Raw genomic sequence first — 19,322 nt, 5'->3', positions numbered from 1 at the left:
TTTTAGAATTTTTTTTCTTTCAATTATGATTTTTTCAACCATTTTACCCTTAAGCTTTGCAAATCTGTGCAACACTCTTTAAAAGCATCAAAATAAGATGTGCTTGCAACTAGGTAGGCAAAATGGCCGGCAAAATGGCAGGCATGATATTGTAGTCACATCATTTCGTCGCTGTTTTCACGAAGTGACGGTAGTGAAAAAAAATTGCATTCACTTTGCGTTACAATTTTCCTCACTACCGTCACTTCGTGAAAACAAGGACGATTTGTGCCACTGTAGATAGTATACTGTGATAGTCACACACATTCATCATTAGATCATTAAAACCCTTTGTTTTCATTATTGTACTAACATTGGAATGTCAGATTAGAGTTCTTTATACTAACATTCACCCTTCCCTATCATTTTGAGATTCACTTGTTACATGTACATTATGTTGTAGTTTTCATATCAAATCGTCTTTCATACTACGAGATTTACAAGAATGTAGTTATTTGGATGCTTATTGTATGTTATGTATTCTGAGACCCAACTTTGTTGTTGTTAAGTTTAATTGTTGACTGTATATGTATATGTTTATGTTTTTTATTTTTAGATTAGAAAAAAACATAGGAATATTTTACTCTAATCATAATGTTAAGAGCTATTGGGTATCTCTAGATTATGACGATGTTTTAAAGGAAGAGTATTATGTGTTTCAAATTTTTTTTTTATACAAATTGATGAAAGTGTTTTAAGTATAAGCAATTGTGTTTACTTGTCCTAAAGATGCATTTTTGTGCTCATCATGGATTTTTATGCTACATGTAACATGTATATATATGTTGTACAATGTACATTGTTTCATCATCTTTATGTATAAGTAATGTATTCTCTACTTCAGCTGTGTTCTTAAAGTCTATTAATGCCATTTACTTTCTAACTCTATATACCGGTATGTGAATACTCAAGCATTTTCATTTAAGTCTCATTGTATCATACTGTATCTCTTTAACTCATTCCTGTAGTAAGGGGAACAAACTTGTTCATGATCATTTTATGTCCTTTCCATTCAACTTTCTATCATTCCAACCATCTTTCTTTATATGTGCTAACTGATTTCAATCTACCTACATGTACCTGTCCTGTTGTTGCATCAATGCCTTCTCTAATCTTCAAACACGCTCAGACTTACAAGTCGAAGGTGAGTTCTGCTTATTTCTACCATTTTTGTCTCCATTAGAATATATAGTCCCACTCCTGCCTTTACTTGTTGTTATGGACAGAGAGAACGTGTAGATTTATTCATCCCTGTACCTAAGAGACATTGGACTGTATTGGTAACTCCACATCTTATGTAGATTTCATGTAGACTCCGCTCCAGTCTCACAGTCTGAAGACTAAATTAGATTGTTGACAATGTTATGTACAGTTAACAACTGAACTATTCATAAGGCCTAAAAAAAAGATGTTGTATTGCCCTTTGCGACCGACCCAAAAATTCTGAAATCTACGGTCAGCATTTTTTTTTTTTTTTAAACGTTAAAAATAAAAAGTTTAAAGAATAAAAAAATGTATTAAAAGCATTCAAAACTGAGAAATATCAGCCCAAAGAGGGAGATAAAAAAAAGATTTTAGACTGACCGACCCATGTTTCGGCACCTAAAGGGCAATACTACATCTTTTTTTTTAGGCTTAGTGTCTTTCCAGCTTGTGGTCCTGAATAGCTAAAAAATCGTTTGTCCCAATTTATGTTACTTGAGAATGTGACATATTAACGCTTACATCTAAAAGTATTCAACAAAGGCCTTGATTCAATCAGTCCACCTTTCATTCTTGAGTTATGAAAAACACAAAAACAACAAATTTACAAGGTGCATGAATGAGTTAATCATTAACTGTACATAAATGTACTGTAGTAAATTAAAATAAAACAAGCACATAATTCAAATAAATTCAATCAATGATAAATTTTTAAAAAGTTATAAAAATAAAAAAAAAGACAAGCATGTTGCTTCCGTTCACACAATATCAGATTGTTAAAGAAGAGATAGCATTCAAAATCACCTTCATACAAATGATAAAGTATAGATCAAAGTATTTAATATCTCTTGCTATTATTTTGAAAATACAAGCTCAAAATGTTTATAATTAATTTCTATTATTTTGATTTTTCTGCTGTATCAGAATGTGTAGGTGAGTAAGTGAATAAAATGCTTCTCTGGCAAAGTTAGGACTAATCACATAGATCAGATCACTATTGTATATTATAAGGATATCCATTAGTTACAGCACTCATTAAATCATCACATCATCATGTTTTATGTACATGATGACATGCTTGCACGATGTATTTTTGTATATTAGTTCTTAAAGCTCTTATTGGAATTTTTTACAGTTATTGTATTTGTAAAGATTCCTATATCATAATCTTTATCCAAGTATTTATCCTGCATATAGACTTGTTGAACAACATTAGTTTTAAGCCAAACATCAGCTACATGAAGCTTATTTAACAGCCCAAACATAGAATACTTACCCACTTTTACAATAAGTGAAAATAGTGTTGATTTGGTTACAAAAGTTTTAAGTACCGGTACAAAGATTGTCAGCTATAGTAATAGAAATACATGTAGGTACAAATATACATGTAGAATTTTCAAAATTTTATGCAACACAATATGTGTACATTTGTAGGTAAAGAAAAGTATGTCAGAAGAAATTGTGTATATTGATATCACAGCATGGAATGGAACTTTCATTTGAATTGGCATGAATATATTCCAGGTCACATTTCATTTTATTCACTTTACTCAATGACTATAATGTAGTTACCCATCAGAATTGTAAAAATGTGTTTATCTGTGGTTGTATGCCTGGTGCCCCAATTTTTTCCCTGTCACATGTTTTATTATCATAAATTTTATCAAAATGTATTCATCTTTTAAATCTTAAAAACCTGTAGTATTATGTTCATTTCAATTATATTCACGTTAAAATAGTTTGTATGCCACCTAATTTTATATAACTATCCTTACTTAATGTAGACTTATATTTATGAACATTTATCATCATTTCAGTTGGGAAAATAAGCTTTATCATATTTTACTAGCCTTGGCAAGTTGGCATGTTTTACATATGCCATGGGCACCCTTTTTGGCACTTTCATTGCATGATGGGTAACTGTCATAATCATTAAAGGATTGTACTGCTGCTCTAAAAAATGTGTAAATGAATTGCAATATAGATACTTTTGTACTGTTATATTGCATGATTCCAGCCACTATTAAAGAGGGCACGGGCACCTAAGAAGGAATGGATTTTTTTAATTTTTTTTTTTGGGGGGGGGGCTGGTCTTTCTAAGAAAATGAAATGAGAAATGTTATTAGGCTTCTAACCAGGAGGAGTAAGATGAGAGAGAGGATTCTACTATCTTCCTTTCATGTTTTGTCCTCCTTGCCCCCTTTCCCCTTTTTTCATAATTTGGTTTGAGGAGGGGGGGGGGGGGGCACGTGTCCACCTGTAGCTACACCATTGCTATACTTGTTGTCATGCAATCCTTTGTTGTGAATGTAAACACGCTACCATCCACCTTTGTGGCATTCAAACAAGGTCATGTGACTATGGTAGCTAGAAGCCAAGGACAAACATTAATTAGTATCTCATCCAATTGTTCTAGTCGTTTGTGGCTTACATGCAAGTAGCTGAAATCAAAACAAAAGAATATTGATGAAAGAATACAAAATTGAGGTTTTCTGCATACAACAGAAAACCCAAATTATGTATTCTTTTATTAATATTTGTCTTCAAACACATTTTTTTTTTTTGGGGGGGGGGGGAATCTTTGCAGAGTGTCTCAAATGAAATCCTCTTTCACATTATGATACAATTTAAGTAAAATTTTGCCATTTTTTTTTGGCGAATTTGGGGTTCCCAACACTTTAGAGGAGATTTAATATAGACTGGTACATACACCCAGGTGGTTCTTCTCATGGCAAGAGTAGACTTCCATGAGATAGTTTAGTGTCTTTCCAGCTTGTGCTCCTGAATAGCTAATTGTTCAGTTAAAAACTAAATCTAAATATCTGAAAACAAATACAGCTCCATTAAGCCACTATTTTCACCATTCTTAGTTCACGTTTACATTAAACCAAGCTATAATTGAGAATATAAAACAGAAATTGTTGCACAAGTGGGAGAATTATTTTATTTTAAATACACTTCTGATGCTGGCCAATGGATATAAGAAAATAATATGATGAAGATCATTTCACAAGAAATATATAAAATCCTTTACATTAAAAAAAATGTTGTGATTGATTGACTGATTGAATTAGCAGATGAAAGAAAATTAGACAAAACTTGAATATTTTACTAAACTTCATTAAGATTACCAAATCTATAGCACATACATGCAAATTTGTTTGCAACTATTTTGATAGCATTATCATATGTATACTTGTGCATTTTAATTTTTGTATTCACTTACCATTACACTTTGATGAGATAATTTTTTGTTTCTAAGTGTTCAAAATTGATGCAAATATGGATTGAGTATTCTTTTGGTAACCCTTTTCATGTCAGCACTGTAAGTCTGAGTGAGATTTATAACCAACATTTAAAACATACATGTAGTACCTCTTTGTTAAGAAGTATGAACAATATTGAAGTGAAATATTAAATTCTTCTATTTACTTATTGATACGATTCCTCTTTAGTTATTTTTCTATATGCAAATGCGCTACACATTATTCATTTAATTGAAATTCTTCATTAATTTTGGCTTTATACATTTTTCTGATATTAATTACTCATTAATATTTTTTGTACAGTGTATTCTTTCATGTATGTCTGTATTGTTGATGTTTTGATGAGTAATATTGTTTGAATGCCTGTGGAACACAGCTCACATCATGTATGATCTGGGCCCCATTTCACAAAACTTGTTATCAGTGACAAATGAATTTTTTTGCTATAAGCTATTGAAATCCCTGTTTCTGATTGGTTATCAGCAGATTTGTCATTGATTTTTGTCATTTGTCATTGAAAAAAGGCTTTGTGAAACAGGTCCCAGTTCATATCCACTCAAAATCATCCTTTGAAGAAAAACACAGCTTTACTCTTGATTGTGATTGGTTGATGATGGATTAATCTTGGAGAGATTATGTCCAATCAGGATGATTGATTGATTGATTGATTGATTCTTAATAACTCACCTCACAGTCTTTTCTAATTTGTTTTAAGTATATTTGTTTGTTTGTTTGTTTGTTATGTATTGTTTGTTTATTATGTAAGAACTTATTCTTCTTGACTAGACATGTCCATCTTGTTGTTATTACATGTATATACATGTATATTGCATGTTACCCTTCCGTGACTGTAAAAATGTAAGGTTTGGTGACGATGGCTCGTATTCTACTCAAATTTAAACCTAGCGGTAAGCTTAAATTTTGTTCAAAATCGCTTTAAAAAAAAGGGAAGTTAGTCTGAGGTCTAATAAAGTTTGCCTTTGTTGAACAAGATCTCTGACCCCGATTTGGGTTTAACTGAATTAGTAGAATACGGGCCAAAGAGTTTAAATCACATGCTTCATACCGTCTGTTTAGATTCAAGAGGGTGTCCATGCACTCTATGATAATGCCAACAACTGAATTTCCAAATGGACCAATAAAATTAATCTGAATCTGAATCTGAATCAGTTAATGTCTTTCTATACGTGAGCAGACGGTACAATGAATCAACAACCCACTTTTGTAAAAATAAGAAACCCAAACTACTTCTTCATCTCCTCACCAAATATGAGCAGGTAAAACACGAGACAGTGATGAAGATATATACAGTGACATGGAGGTGGAAGAAGATTACGACGGACCGCATCTCACGTTCCCTCTCTCCTTGGACCAGGTGGAGAAGATGATGGAGGATTTCAAGGAGCAGAAGCTCCTCCATTCTAAGTATGTTCTCATGGTACTCAGGGAGACAGAGAAGGTGATGAAGACTAAGAAGAATATCAACAGAGCTACTACAGCCATCGCCAAACAGATCACAGTTTGTGGTGAGTATTCACAGATAATTAGATTGAATTGGAATTTATTCACCACTTTCATGGAGAAAAAAAAGTTAGTGTAAAGTAAAAGAAATAGAATAAAACCTTTCTTACAAAAATACATATCAAATGAAAAGTTGGGTCATTATTAATACCGGTATGTACTACCGAAAATAAAAAATAATGCTCACACTAAACCTAACACTAAACGCTAACACTAAACCTAACACTAAACCACCAAACAGATAACAGTTTGTGGTGAGTGTTCAAAGACGATTAAATTGAATTGGAATTTATTCACCACTTTCATGACGAAAAAAAAGTAAGGCAAAAGAAATAGAAGAAAAAATTCTTATAAAAATACATATCAAATGAAAAATATATGATGTACAACCAAAAATAGAAGATTGATAGATGATACTATAAAAATGCTTACACTAACCCCAACACTGACCCTAACCTAAAACCCCATCACAACCCAAGCCCTTCCCATAACCATGCATGGTGGATATGTGCGCTATATAAATAGTCAATATTATTATTATTATTATTATTATTATTATTATTATTATTTGATGATATAAACCAAGAGCAGATGTGGCCTCACAGCAAACTCAGATGAAATGAATCTATTAGTTCTGGAAAGCTGAACAATATTTAACAACATTTTAATATATTTATACCTTGCAGATTAAATTAATACAACCAGTGTATTGTATTACAAAAAAAGGTAGGAAAGAGAGAGAGAGAGAGAGAGAGAGAGAGAGATAAATTGCTGAGCAATTCAATTGAAGTCACATCTATCTATCAATAGCATTTCATTTCAGACAAATTAGAATCCAGATAACAGGAGGTGTTCAATCAATTATTAATTTGTTTGCGCTTTTGCCATTAATATTTTATTAAGTAGACATCAGATCTAAAGTGATAGCTGGAATAGCAGGCTGTTCTTTCCCATTTGATTTAATTACATGCATTCTGAAATGTGGGGATACCGGGGTACAGCTTTTTTTCACTATTTCTTTTAGTTATTTGAATCAGATATTTTCAGTTATTCATTGATTTGTTGAGAGCCAGAAGCCTAGGGCATTATTATGCATTTATACAGAGTAATAATGCCTTCTAGCACTCACCAGATATGTCTAATGGAAAAGAATATATTAAGCCAAGAAGTGATCATCTTTATTTCTAAAGAAGTACGATGTGCTGCCATTTTAATTCCTAAACCTCATGATATAGTCACTGAATGAGGTTAACAAAATTATTAATCTTTCTTTCTTTCGTCTTCTGTTATAATTGATTGGATTATGAGGTGAATCCCGTGAATATTCCAAACTAGATGTATATATCATGATTATAAATTTACTGGTCAAAATAAATGCTGCAACATGAAGATATTATTTATTTCATCTTCAGCTATAATTGATTGGATTATGAGGAGAATACCGGTACCCTGAATATTCCAAACTAGATGTATATATCATGATTATAAATTTACCAGTCAAAATGAATACTGCTTCATGTAGAAATTATCGACCTTTGAATTCACAGTGTGAGCAATGATCACTTTTAATTCCTTCATTTCATTCTTCTCAATCCAGGTGATTTACATGGGGCCATAGAGGATCTCTTCCTGGTATTTTACAAGGTGAGTACAATAGAGCTTTGTTAGCTGCTCAGGCAAGCCAATCACCATGATGGATCATACCCTAATCTGATAATATAGTGAGTGGAAGGATGAACAAAATAAGATGGATTGGTTGGTTGTCACTAGGAGATGGGCACAACATATATATATGCCTTTCAGGGAATTATACTCAGGTTAATTAGAACCATTTTGGTTAGAATTAAAGGGGAAATAAATAGAAAGAAAGGCAGCAAGAGATCGAGAAACAAATGCATCTACTGTTGGGCAGTATGCAGTCAGATTGAATAGGAACAAGTTAAAAGGAAAGACACTGGACAAAGCAGAGAGAGAGAAAGAAAGAGAGAAAGAGAAAAGGAGAGAGAGAAAGAAAGAGTGAGAATGAGAGAGATAGAGAGAATGAGAGAGAGAGAGATAGAGGGAGAGAGAGAAAGAGAGAGAGAGAGAGAGAGATACAAGGATAAAAAGTGAAAATTGAATTGTTACTGAGTTGTCATGGTAACGAATGAAAACAGGTTGATATGTTCGGGTAGGTTTTGATTGAGTATCCCTGCAGCATAGCATGATTTGATATCAACATCGGACAATGAATTGCTCACTTTAGAACTTCACTTCCAATACCTATTAAATGTCTATAATTACATGTTCGTAAGAGCTACCCGATATAATTGTAAGGTCGTCATCATACCAATATCTGAACAATATATAGGAAGCCATTTTTATGTTTGTTGATCACAAACAGATTTTATTTGCAAATGTACATTTCAACAAATTAGTTCTGATGTATGCTTGAAAAAATGTCCTTGACTTAAGAAACCTTTTTACTTTATAATAGGCCAGCGAGCATATCAAGTTAACAACTAAATTATTTATACCCTTACCAAGTTTTGGAATTCTATAAGTATGTGGAAATGTATTTGCCCTAATAAATGTGATTTGAGAATGTGACATATTCAAGCTTAAATCTTAAAAGTATTCAACAAAGGCCCTAATTCAACCAGTCCACCTTTCATTTTTGTGTTACAAAAAACACAAGACACAACAAATTTTAATACAAGCGGTATGAATAATTTACTTTTTAACTGTATTTATGGCCTTCTCATGTGTGAAATGAAAGTATCCTATCTACATTTCTTTATTTATATTTTTTGTTATATTTTTTTTATGTTTATGCCAATCTCCTGCAATCATTATGAGAACCAAAACATGTGGAAGATGTTTGCTATTTTATTATTGTATAATAGTGTTGAATTTACATTTTGTTTAGCATTTAAGTGTTCTTTATCTTCATCTTGGGTTTTAAATCATGTTGAAATTTAAGTGCTATGTGACCAAAAAAAGTGTGATTGCAAGAAAAGTAAAGTATTGTTTCATCATCTTTTGACAGAATGGTCTACCATCTGCAGAGAACCCATACATCTTCAATGGTGACTACGTGGATAGAGGGATGCATTCTGTAGAGATAGCAATCATCCTCTTCTGCTTCTTCCTCCTCTTTCCAAATGAGGTCTACCTTAATAGAGGCAACCATGAGGACTATATTCTCAATCTCAGGTAAATATTGCTTTCTTCCTCCTTTATCCAAATGAGGTCTACCTTAATAGAGGCAACCATGAGGACTATATTCTCAATCTCAGGTAAATATTGCTTTCTTCCTCCTTTATCCTAACGAGGTCTACCTTAATAGAGGCAACCATGAGGACTATATTCTCAATCTCAGGTAAATATTGCATTCTTCCTCCTTTATCCTAATGAGGTCTACCTTAATAGAGGCAACCATGAGGACTATATTCTCAATCTCAGGTAAATATTGCATTCTTCCTCCTTTATCCTAATGAGGTCTACCTTAATAGAGGCAACCATGAGGACTATATTCTCAATCTAAGGTAAATATTGCTTTCTTCCTCCTTTATCCAAATGAGGTCTACCTTAATAGAGGCAACCATGAGGACTATATTCTCAATCTCAGGTAAATATTGCTTTCTTCCTCCTTTATCCTAACGAGGTCTACCTTAATAGAGGCAACCATGAGGACTATATTCTCAATCTCAGGTAAATATTGCATTCTTCCTCCTTTATCCTAATGAGGTCTACCTTAATAGAGGCAACCATGAGGACTATATTCTCAATCTCAGGTAAATATTGCATTCTTCCTCCTTTATCCTAATGAGGTCTACCTTAATAGAGGCAACCATGAGGACTATATTCTCAATCTAAGGTAAATATTTCATTCTTCCTCCTTTATCCAAATGAGGTCTACCTTAATAGAGGCAACCATGAGGACTATATTCTCAATCTCAGGTAAATATTTCATTCTTCCTCCTTTATCCAAATGAGGTCTACCTTAATAGAGGCAACCATGAGGACTATATTCTCAATCTCAGGTAAATATTGAATTCTTTCTCCTTTATCCAAATGAGGTACTGTCATGGGTGTCAATCCTTACATAATTGTTCAGGGGGATGAATGAATAGATCATCCCCCCTGAACAATAGGTATCAATTACAGATCTACGCCCATGGGTACTGTATATCTTTAATAGCAGAGGCAACCATTGACCTTGTGTAACTTTTTGTGAAATTAATGAATTCAACAATTTTGACATAATGCAGAATACTTATACAAGGTCTGAACAGATGTGCTTGGTAATGGAAGATCATGAAATAGCTGAGAATTGCTCATGATGGTAAGGAACCCTTGTATATCTGAAGATAAACTGTCTATTTTGTGAACATAAACACCATGCCAGGAATGAAACTAAAAAGCGTTTAAAAAAAACTTCATGAGCAAATAGAATTTATTTCTTTCTTACAGCTTTACTAATCGACTTGTAACCCAAATTTTTCCCATTATGTATCCAGCTTTTACAATGTTTGTGTTGTGTTGTGTTGAATAAGATTTTTTTATCTTTTTTATTGCAGATATGGTTTCTTGAAGGAGGTGCAATCAAAATATGGTGCCCAGGTAAGGACCATTTTAAATTCATAGATATATGATACAGTAGCAACATTATAATGAAATGATTAAATAAATGTTGAGGCTTGAAATTTTTTTTCTTCAAAGATGTCAAATTGAAGAATATATTGGTATGCTGATATGAAGTTGCATCAAAGGGAAGTTATGGTTGAGCTCTGCTGAGGGAATGTTTCACGGATATCATGAAAATTTAGAATGCAAGAAGGGTTCAAAGAAGTGAGTGATGAATGCTATTCCTGCATATTGGCAAGAAAGGTAATCATTCTCATGAACTGCAGAATTTAATGTTTTTGAAGCCCTGGAGGGACCTTTTTGAAAGTTCTGTTTGTATTTTTTTCCATAGATTTTGTTTTTGAAATTATTATTGTGATGTCATCAATTTCAAATCTGACTCTTTCTCTACAGAGATCACATGCACAGAAGATAATTGGTCAGTTCCAGGATTTGTTTGCATGGTTACCATTAGCAACATTGATAGATAGCAAGATTCTGATATGTCATGGTGGGATCTCTGATAAGACTGATCTGACATTCCTGGATAATATTGCCAGACACAAGGTATGTCACAGTGAATTGCAAAGCTCACAATCAATGATAAGATTGTATCACCACCCAGGATTCAATTGCAGATACGTACCCCTGTGAATCCCCTCCACACATCCTATTGTAATTTGCCGAAAAAGAAACTATTGGCAAAAGTAAACAATTTTGTGTTAATGAATGGCAAGGGGAGGGGGGGGGGGTGGGGGGGTCACTTAAAAAGGATAATTTTATATGATAAAATAAAAAAATCAGAAGATGGCATTGATCTGTACGATGGTATCTTTACCATCTTATACCTCTCCAAAGACCTCATTGATGAGCTAACTGTTTCATTCCTAAACTTCTACCTTTAGGAAACACATTTTGATAGCCATATACTCATCAACCGCTGGAGTGCTGTAGTAGCAAAAACTTCCCCACAGTTTAGCGTGATCTCTAATATATCTGGACTTTATACTTAATGCAGTCTTCTGCTTTAAACCTTAAAAGCTAAAATACAATTTGATATGGAACTCTTGTACATTAGTGGCACATTGAATGTTACAATGCTTACCAATTGTAAGTATATTTATTCTGTGTTCTCAATCAAATGTAAGACTCATTTTTTAAAGTAAAACTTTTGATCTCAATACAAAATCTTTAACTTTAAAATGTTTAGTTGTTCAGCTTCAGCCTTTGTCAGCTATGTAGCCGGACTTCACATTTCTTAAATTATTGGCAATAATCCAGTCATAGACATTCAGAAGTTTGCAACACCCCCTATCTTTTTTGAGAGAAGGTTTGAGGGCCATGACATAGATAGCTTCATTGATTCCACTCACCTATTATATCAGATATGTGTTCTTCTTCTTCTTCCTTCAATTCTTAGAGTCTTTATATTTTTATTGATCTTCTTGTATTGTTTTAATTTTCTTGTCTGCAGTATCTGTCTGTACTGAAACCACCACTAAAAGAAGGAGCAGAGGAGTTAACTGGAGAGGAAGAGGATTTGAGTTTGAAGATTGATCTCTCTGAGTGGAGACAGGTCAGTTACTGAGTTTAACACCTTCCATGCCACAGTTGCTAAGTATCATACAACAGCTTAAAGGTTGCACTTTAAGTTGGAATCAATAATAATGATAGTGGGTTCTTGTATAGCGCTCATATGTGTCTTACGTGACACTCCTGGCGCTCCACAATTATTACCCCGACTTTAATATGGCTGCCATTATGAAGCTCTAGCATTTCAAGGAATTAAGTCCTGCCAGGTACCCATTTACCTCACCTGGGTCAAGTGTGGCAAATGTAGATCAATGTCTTGCAAAAGGACATTAGTGCTGCAACTGGACTTGAACTTGAATAGTCAGGTTAAATTACAATGTAGCATTGCATAAAATATGATGCAAATATGGTACAACTATAAACTTCCAAAATATCAAGTATCTGTTATTGATTAGCTTCTGTACTGTTACAGTCTTTTCAAAGATGAAACTGAACCAATGCATCGATTTCTACATGCTATCATACATTTTACTTCTTCCATCACATTTCTTTATTCCACGATATAGATATTCTTTATAGGACAGTTGTGCAGTGCTCATTATCGTTAAGTCAATACATTTTCCATTTGCATAGGACTTACAATTGAATTTCATTTTTTGTCCAGATTTTAGACATCTTATGGAGTGATCCTCGGAGTCAAGATGGCTGCCAGCCAAACACATTCCGAGGAGGAGGGAGCTACTTTGGGCCTGATGTAACCAAGAAGGTGTTAGCTAAACATGGAATAGATCTTCTCATCAGGTCACATGAATGTAAACCAGATGGATATGAATTCACACATGGAGATAAGGTAGGATGTGCGATGATGATGATTATGGTGGTGATAGCAGTGAAGATGGTGATGACTATGATGATGATGATGATGATGATGATGAGTATGGTGGTGGTGATGAAGATGATGGCGACGATGATGATGATGATGAATATGGTGGTGGTGATGACGATGATGACGATGATGACGATGACGACGATGATGATGATGATGATGATGATGATGATGATGATGATGATGATGATGATGATGATGATGATGATGATGATGATGATTATTGTAATATTGAAGATGTTGGCAATATTGTTGTTTACGGTGATGGCAATTATGATGATTTATAATTTATATTTTCCTTGTCTGTTTTAAATTATTTGCAGGTCTTGACGGTATTTTCAGCCTCCAATTACTATGAAGAAGGGAGTAATAGGGGAGCTTACATCAAGTTTGGTACCGACCTCAAACCTCGCTGTTTTCAGTATCAGACTTCCGCCAAAAACACCAAGAAAATGACGATGAGGCAAAAGTAGGATATATACATTTCTCCAAACCTGCCGACGTATCATATCTATGTGTAGTATTGTCTTCATGGAAGGTTCCTCCTGTACTGTATAAATGTAGAACATGACTATGTTTATGATGGGGCTTGAGCCAACTATAAAAGTAGGGAATGTGCACAATTTCTCTTTAGTCTTCTCAGCAATTTCTCTTGTTTTTGATGTGCATACATGTATGCATATATTCAGATCATACTCATGTAATCCAATTTAATTCAATTTTGTTCTTTCCACAATTTGATAAAAATTACATTAAAAAATTTACAAACCAACCTATAATCATGACAATGCAGAAAAGCCCATACAGAAATTCAACAATAAAAGTTACGGTACAAAATTGCAATCTAGATAATAAAATAAACAAAAACTATATCAAAATGTGGAGGGTCAAACAAAGGCCAAAGGCTTTCACAGGCATTTTCCTAGAATATTTATTACAATATCTCAGATTTACATGTCGAGTATACAATTTTATGTGCATTGTGAAATGCATTTCCACCTGTGCCTTTCCATCGTGAATTTACAGATGATGACATATTTCCATGGTTACTGATTTTATTTCCTTGTTCATAATTTCAGGGTGAGCATTGTGGAGGAGTCGGCATTGAGAGACTTAAGAGAGAAGATAGGAGCAAATACCACATACCTGAGACAAGCCTTCCAGAAATATGATCCTGGCAACACAGGTAAAACTTAATGGAGTGTTTAACAAGTTATGTTAGTATGATACCGGTACTGCTTTCTTTCTTCTGCTATCAAACACCTGTCTCATGTTGCAAACAATCTCTTAGTATTACACCCCCCCTTTCCCCTCTCCTCTCTCTCTCTCTCTCTCTCTTTCTCTCTCTCTCTCTTTCTCTCTCTTTCTTTCCCCGTCCTTCTCTCCTAGTGGACCTATCTTTCTTGACTTAGCTTAGCTTAGCTTTTTCACACAGGGGTAACATTCATTGTATCTATATAGAGCTGTCTAGTTTAAAGCTCTTTAACTAAACAGCTTTAAAGTAAATTTTCCTTGTGAACGTCGTTTATACGATGTTCGGGCAGTTACAAGTTGTGATCTATATGCCGGTCAGAGCAGGCTGCAGATACGAAGTCCGTATCTAGAGAGCAAAACATTTTGTTTGTGAACGGATATACACGTCCTTAACTGGGTGGAGTTAAGACCGGCATTGCACTTTAAACGCTGGGGAGGGCCATTGCGCATTTACGGCAAGTGCACAATGGCCCTACTGAGCTTTTAAAAAGCAGTGAATCTTGAACGACTGCACCAAATTTTCTGGGTGTGAATGATGTTGTATCTAAAGCTGATCAGTTTAAAGCTCTTTTAAACTGATCAGCTTTAAAGAATTTTCCCACCGTGTGAAAGCGATGTATGTCATCCTGTTTTCCTGCTTCTTACCGTGTGCATGAAAGAAGACTGAACCATATCTCTCACATTCCCTCAGGTTTCATCACATCAACCCAGTGGGCCAGGACTATGGAAGAGATCCTAGACCTGTCTATCCCATGGAGGACCTTGAAGACTAAACCATATCTTTCACTTTCCCTCAGGTTTCATCACATCAACCCAGTGGGCCAGGACTATGGAGGAGATCCTAGACCTGTCTATCCCCCGGAGAACCTTGAAGACTAAACCATATCTTTCACATTCCCCCAGGTTTCATCACATCAACCCAGTGGGCCAGGACTATGGAGGAGATCCTAGACCTGTCTATCCCCTGGAGGACCTTGAAGACTAAACCATATCTTTCACATTCCCCCAGGTTTCATCACATCAACCCAGTGGGCCAGGACTATGGAAGAGATCCTAGACCTGTCTATCCCCTGGAGAACCTTGAAGACTAAGATGTGCAGGATGAATGAGAATGGGTTGATTGAATACGATTCTTGCCTTGAGATGGAGCTGCAATACAGTGGTGAGAAAGGAGGTCCTAGTGTTACAGAGACTCTGTACAGGAACAAGAATGCCTTGGAGACTATCTTCAGGGTCATGGATAAAGACCATTCAGGTTGGTTTAGTTTTGTGACCCTCATCGCAAAGAACTCCATTGCCTATTTCAATAGGTATAAACTAATTTTGTAGGGCCATCTTATAAGACTGATATCTAGGCATATAGAAGCTATAGTCGTTTTGTGTTGGTCAACACATTTACATGTACAATATTACTATACAGACTATACAATACAGATTCTTGCTTCTACTTCTACTTCTACGACGATACTCAGCAGGATCCATAAGTCAGGATGTATAGTGCTGAGGAATAAACTATCTAGTTCTTGGTCTAGATGCTGGGTGGAAGCGCTCCCTTGAAGCCCTCCAGTGAAGTAGCGTCAAGCCTTCAGACTTTGGGGGTTAGAAACTCAGTTTTAAAATTAGTCACTGGTTGTTGGAAACCTAGTACCCAAAGACTACATCTAATAAGAAATAAAGAATCAGTTTAATTTTTTGGCCTCTTATTCTAGACATTTTGAAAATAATACATCTCATTTACAACAAATAACCTTGCATGGAGTGAAATGTAATCTTTGTAAAAGTTTCAAGTTTTGAGGAAATTTCTAATGATTTGACCTTTGACATTTCAGGTTGTATCAGCATGGAAGAGTTCCAGGATGCCTGTCAGCTTCTGAGTAAACACATCGGTAGCAACATCCCTCCAGAGACTGTCAAGGACATGGCTCAATCTATAGATATCAACAAGGATGGTAACATTGATTTCAATGAGTTCCTTGAGGCATTCCGTCTTGTTGATACCCAGGACATCAAGCTGGATGGACAGACCTCCATGCAGAACTCACCAGCTCATGTAGCGAATGGAGAGAACAATAAAGTTTAGACCTTGGGTTGACTTAGAACTTCAGGAACACCTTAACGCAGAACTCACCAAGTTCCTGTAACTATTGGGAAGGGTGTAATCTTTAGACCTTAAGTTGACACAGAATCGCAGGAACTGCTCGATGTATAATTCACAGGATCCTGGAGAGAACTATTATCAGCTGTAGGCCTTTTGTCTGCATGGTGGACACTGAATTGGAGAACCATTTCAATGCCAAAGACAAAGACTTATGTGAAGCCATTGGAGACTGATCAACTTAAGGCATTTAGTAACATCAATGGAAGCACCAGCAACTTGTTCAACGCAGAATCTACTGGTTAATGCAGTTAAAAGAGAGGGTGATGAAGTTTAATCCTACAGACTCCCTGTCTACCGGTAGTCAACAGCCATGGTTATAGAGCAACAGGGCACTTGCATGACAGTTCCTTTAATACACCAGATAACAGACCATATCTTTTTTGTCTAGTTGTTACTGCTGTCTTTTTATCACCTATAATGTATATAGACAAAGAAATAAACATGTAGAGTTTTACTTTATATAGATATTAATAATACAGTTTCGTATGTTTTGGCATAGCCTTTCTGCTTGAAATCTCAGTATTCAGTCGAAAATAATGCACCGCTCTTGACCATTATCTGTTGAAGGTTAAAGGTCATAGGTCATCTTAGACAACTCTGAAGTTCCTTCAAGTTACTGCAGTAATTTCTTTCTTCTTCTTTAGTGCAGCTGTGTGCTATTTGTATTTATGGGGATTTTTGTATTATTATTTTTTTAATTAATTTTAATAAATCTTATTCAGATACCAAATTTATGGGAATAGATGTGTGGATACTTATTATTGAAAAAACTACAAGAAAAAAAAAAAAACAAGGAACGCTTGTTAACTTGTTGGAAATGTTTTTTTATTTCAAATGGGTATGATGTTGAGTTGATTTGGTTTTCTATTCAATCCGATGATAGGTACGGCATTGTGTATTGATTGACTAAATTTTAAACACAATGCTAGTAGGTCGTTTTCAAGGAAATAATAGCAGATCAATAATGAGGACTGAAAGAAAATGATTTAGTTGACTTTTGTAAGAGTATTTATTGCTTTCTGGGTTACAAATGATGCTGGTCATGAATAAAATAGGGCTAGTCATGGTAAAATAAACAAAAAAACAGGAGAAGTTGTACAGCATTGACCAGTATTGAAACCTATGGGTGCCTCTAAACATGTTTTAAAATTTCCGTCCTAAATTCTTGTTCGCCATCATTTGTTTGCTGTTGTTATGAAGGGATTATCTGCATCTGGTTGGTTTCAGAAAACTTACTTTAATACATTTTGTGTTTTAATAGCACAATTACTCGTACTAAAATTAATGCAGCTTAAACTGTTTAGGATCAACTTGAACACAATGTCTTGCATAAGCTTTTTGCCTTCATTTCGCTACAACCATCATTTTATTTCTAGAAGACCAAGAGTTTGAATAAATAATGTATTATTTGAGATTTTGTTCTAATCAATAGTTTAGGCAGATAGATTGCAAATAAAGTGCAAATAGATGTTTCTACCTCCATACACATGTGGTTTTAATTGGGAAATGTCATCTAAAGAATATTTCATAGCTGCATGTTGGAATACCTCTAAATTCCTGTAACTGTCATGGATTATGCCTTTAAAACTCATCATGACATCCCTTTAAATCATGTATGCATGTTGTAAATTGTATATTCACAGGTTTTTGGTATCTTTGATCGTAAATGTCATTTCTAACTTGTAAATAATGACATATGATCTATCAAAGAAAGTCTTGTGTTTTGTACATAAAATGCTTTTTATTTTTGCTATTTGCGCATGAAAAGCTGTGGTTTGATGAATTGTAAGATTCACAAACTTTGCCAAATTGTGGTTTAGAACTACAAATGCAGGGAAGATTTTGTATGAATCATGGTTGAAATTATTTTGGCAAAGAGTAAAGGTACTATTATTTTTCTTTGACAAATAAATAATTTGCAGAGAGGAAGATAATCATCGGAAATGTAACTTTAACTAGTTGTGATTGTTGCACAAAAGTTGTAATTTTCCTGCAGGGGTAGAAAGTTTAACTGAATATTTTGTTGCATTGATATAGTAAATACATTATTTTGATTTTATATATAAATAGCTATATGTATATGTACATGCAATATAATAGTAGTGTAGAAATTTGATTGGGGTATGGCTTCGAATCACTCTACATAATAGTTTCCAAATATTTTTCCTGAATTAATTTTCTTATTTTACACAATGCCAAAAACCTTTGCTCGATGTTCTGCTTTTACTGACCTTTTTTCCTCTTGTTGTTGATTGTGTTTATTGCAATGTGGATCTGATCTTCTGCTGACTTTTAAAGAAAGAATTTCAAGTGTTGAAAATTCAAAATTCAGCATTAAAATATTCTTAAAAGTGGTTGGCAAACAAAACGAGAAGCTAGGATAATAATTTCCAAACATTACATCTTTATGTGATATACAAAAATAGAATTTCAAGTGCTGTATCATTAAAATGTTTTGCTAGGAATGTATTCATCATTTATGGTTGAAATGATAGCAGACTGGTATTTATGGAAAAAATGACAAGTTGAATTATACAGAGATTCATTAAGAATACTCGTATTCAGAAAGATTGATATATTGTGTTCTTTTCTTTAATGATGACCAGTTACAATATTTTTTAAACAGTACACTCTGTTTTAATTCAAAAGCTACTATTTTGCATTGAATTTCTTTTTTATGTTATGGTATTTTTAGTGGAATTTATCAAACAGTGTGCTTTATTTGTCCTTGCCCGATTGTGCTTGCTCATAAAATTGACAGAAATAGTATTCATTATGATAGACTGATGCTATCATGAACTTTTTGAATTTTTAAAATAAGAAAATTAATTGTGATATATTTGATTGATTGATA

At 34.2% G+C, this 19,322-nt stretch overlaps 2 protein-coding genes across 5 annotated transcripts in view; both read left to right on the top strand.

Moving 5' to 3' along the window:
* The window catches only part of LOC100890478 (serine/threonine-protein phosphatase with EF-hands 2), a 38,684-nt gene extending 23,363 nt beyond the window's left edge, over window positions 1-15,321 (top strand). For 2 of the 4 annotated variants that reach the window (XM_030980318.1, XM_030980320.1), the window contains 10 exons: window positions 5,786-6,034; window positions 7,627-7,673; window positions 9,058-9,224; window positions 10,592-10,634; window positions 11,052-11,204; window positions 12,112-12,213; window positions 12,835-13,020; window positions 13,380-13,525; window positions 14,136-14,242; window positions 15,108-15,321. In XM_030980318.1, the coding sequence (XP_030836178.1) occupies window positions 5,786-6,034; window positions 7,627-7,673; window positions 9,058-9,224; window positions 10,592-10,634; window positions 11,052-11,204; window positions 12,112-12,213; window positions 12,835-13,020; window positions 13,380-13,525; window positions 14,136-14,242; window positions 15,108-15,295 (1,388 nt within the window). In that variant the 3' untranslated portion in view covers window positions 15,296-15,321. Of the gene's footprint in view, window positions 1-1,168; window positions 1,184-2,166; window positions 2,176-5,785; window positions 6,035-7,626; window positions 7,674-9,057; window positions 9,225-10,591; window positions 10,635-11,051; window positions 11,205-12,111; window positions 12,214-12,834; window positions 13,021-13,379; window positions 13,526-14,135; window positions 14,243-15,107 lie in introns of all 4 variants that reach the window. The other 2 variants (XM_030980316.1, XM_030980317.1) reach the window with 2 other exon arrangements.
* LOC115922144 (serine/threonine-protein phosphatase with EF-hands 2-like) lies at window positions 15,291-17,535 on the top strand. Its single transcript, XM_030980321.1, has 2 exons — window positions 15,291-15,565; window positions 16,140-17,535. The coding sequence occupies exons 1-2, from the start codon at window positions 15,352-15,354 to the stop codon at window positions 16,388-16,390; spliced, it is 465 nt and encodes a 154-aa protein (XP_030836181.1). The 5' UTR covers window positions 15,291-15,351; the 3' UTR covers window positions 16,391-17,535.
* Window positions 17,536-19,322: the final 1,787 nt, after the last annotated feature.

This window comes from Strongylocentrotus purpuratus, unplaced genomic scaffold (assembly GCF_000002235.5).
Source record: "Strongylocentrotus purpuratus isolate Spur 01 unplaced genomic scaffold, Spur_5.0 spur5_scaffold_11, whole genome shotgun sequence".
NCBI classification, from domain to species: Eukaryota; Metazoa; Echinodermata; class Echinoidea; order Camarodonta; family Strongylocentrotidae; genus Strongylocentrotus; species Strongylocentrotus purpuratus.
Note: the sequence above shows the minus strand (reverse complement) of the source record. Positions and strands in the feature narration are given on the sequence as shown.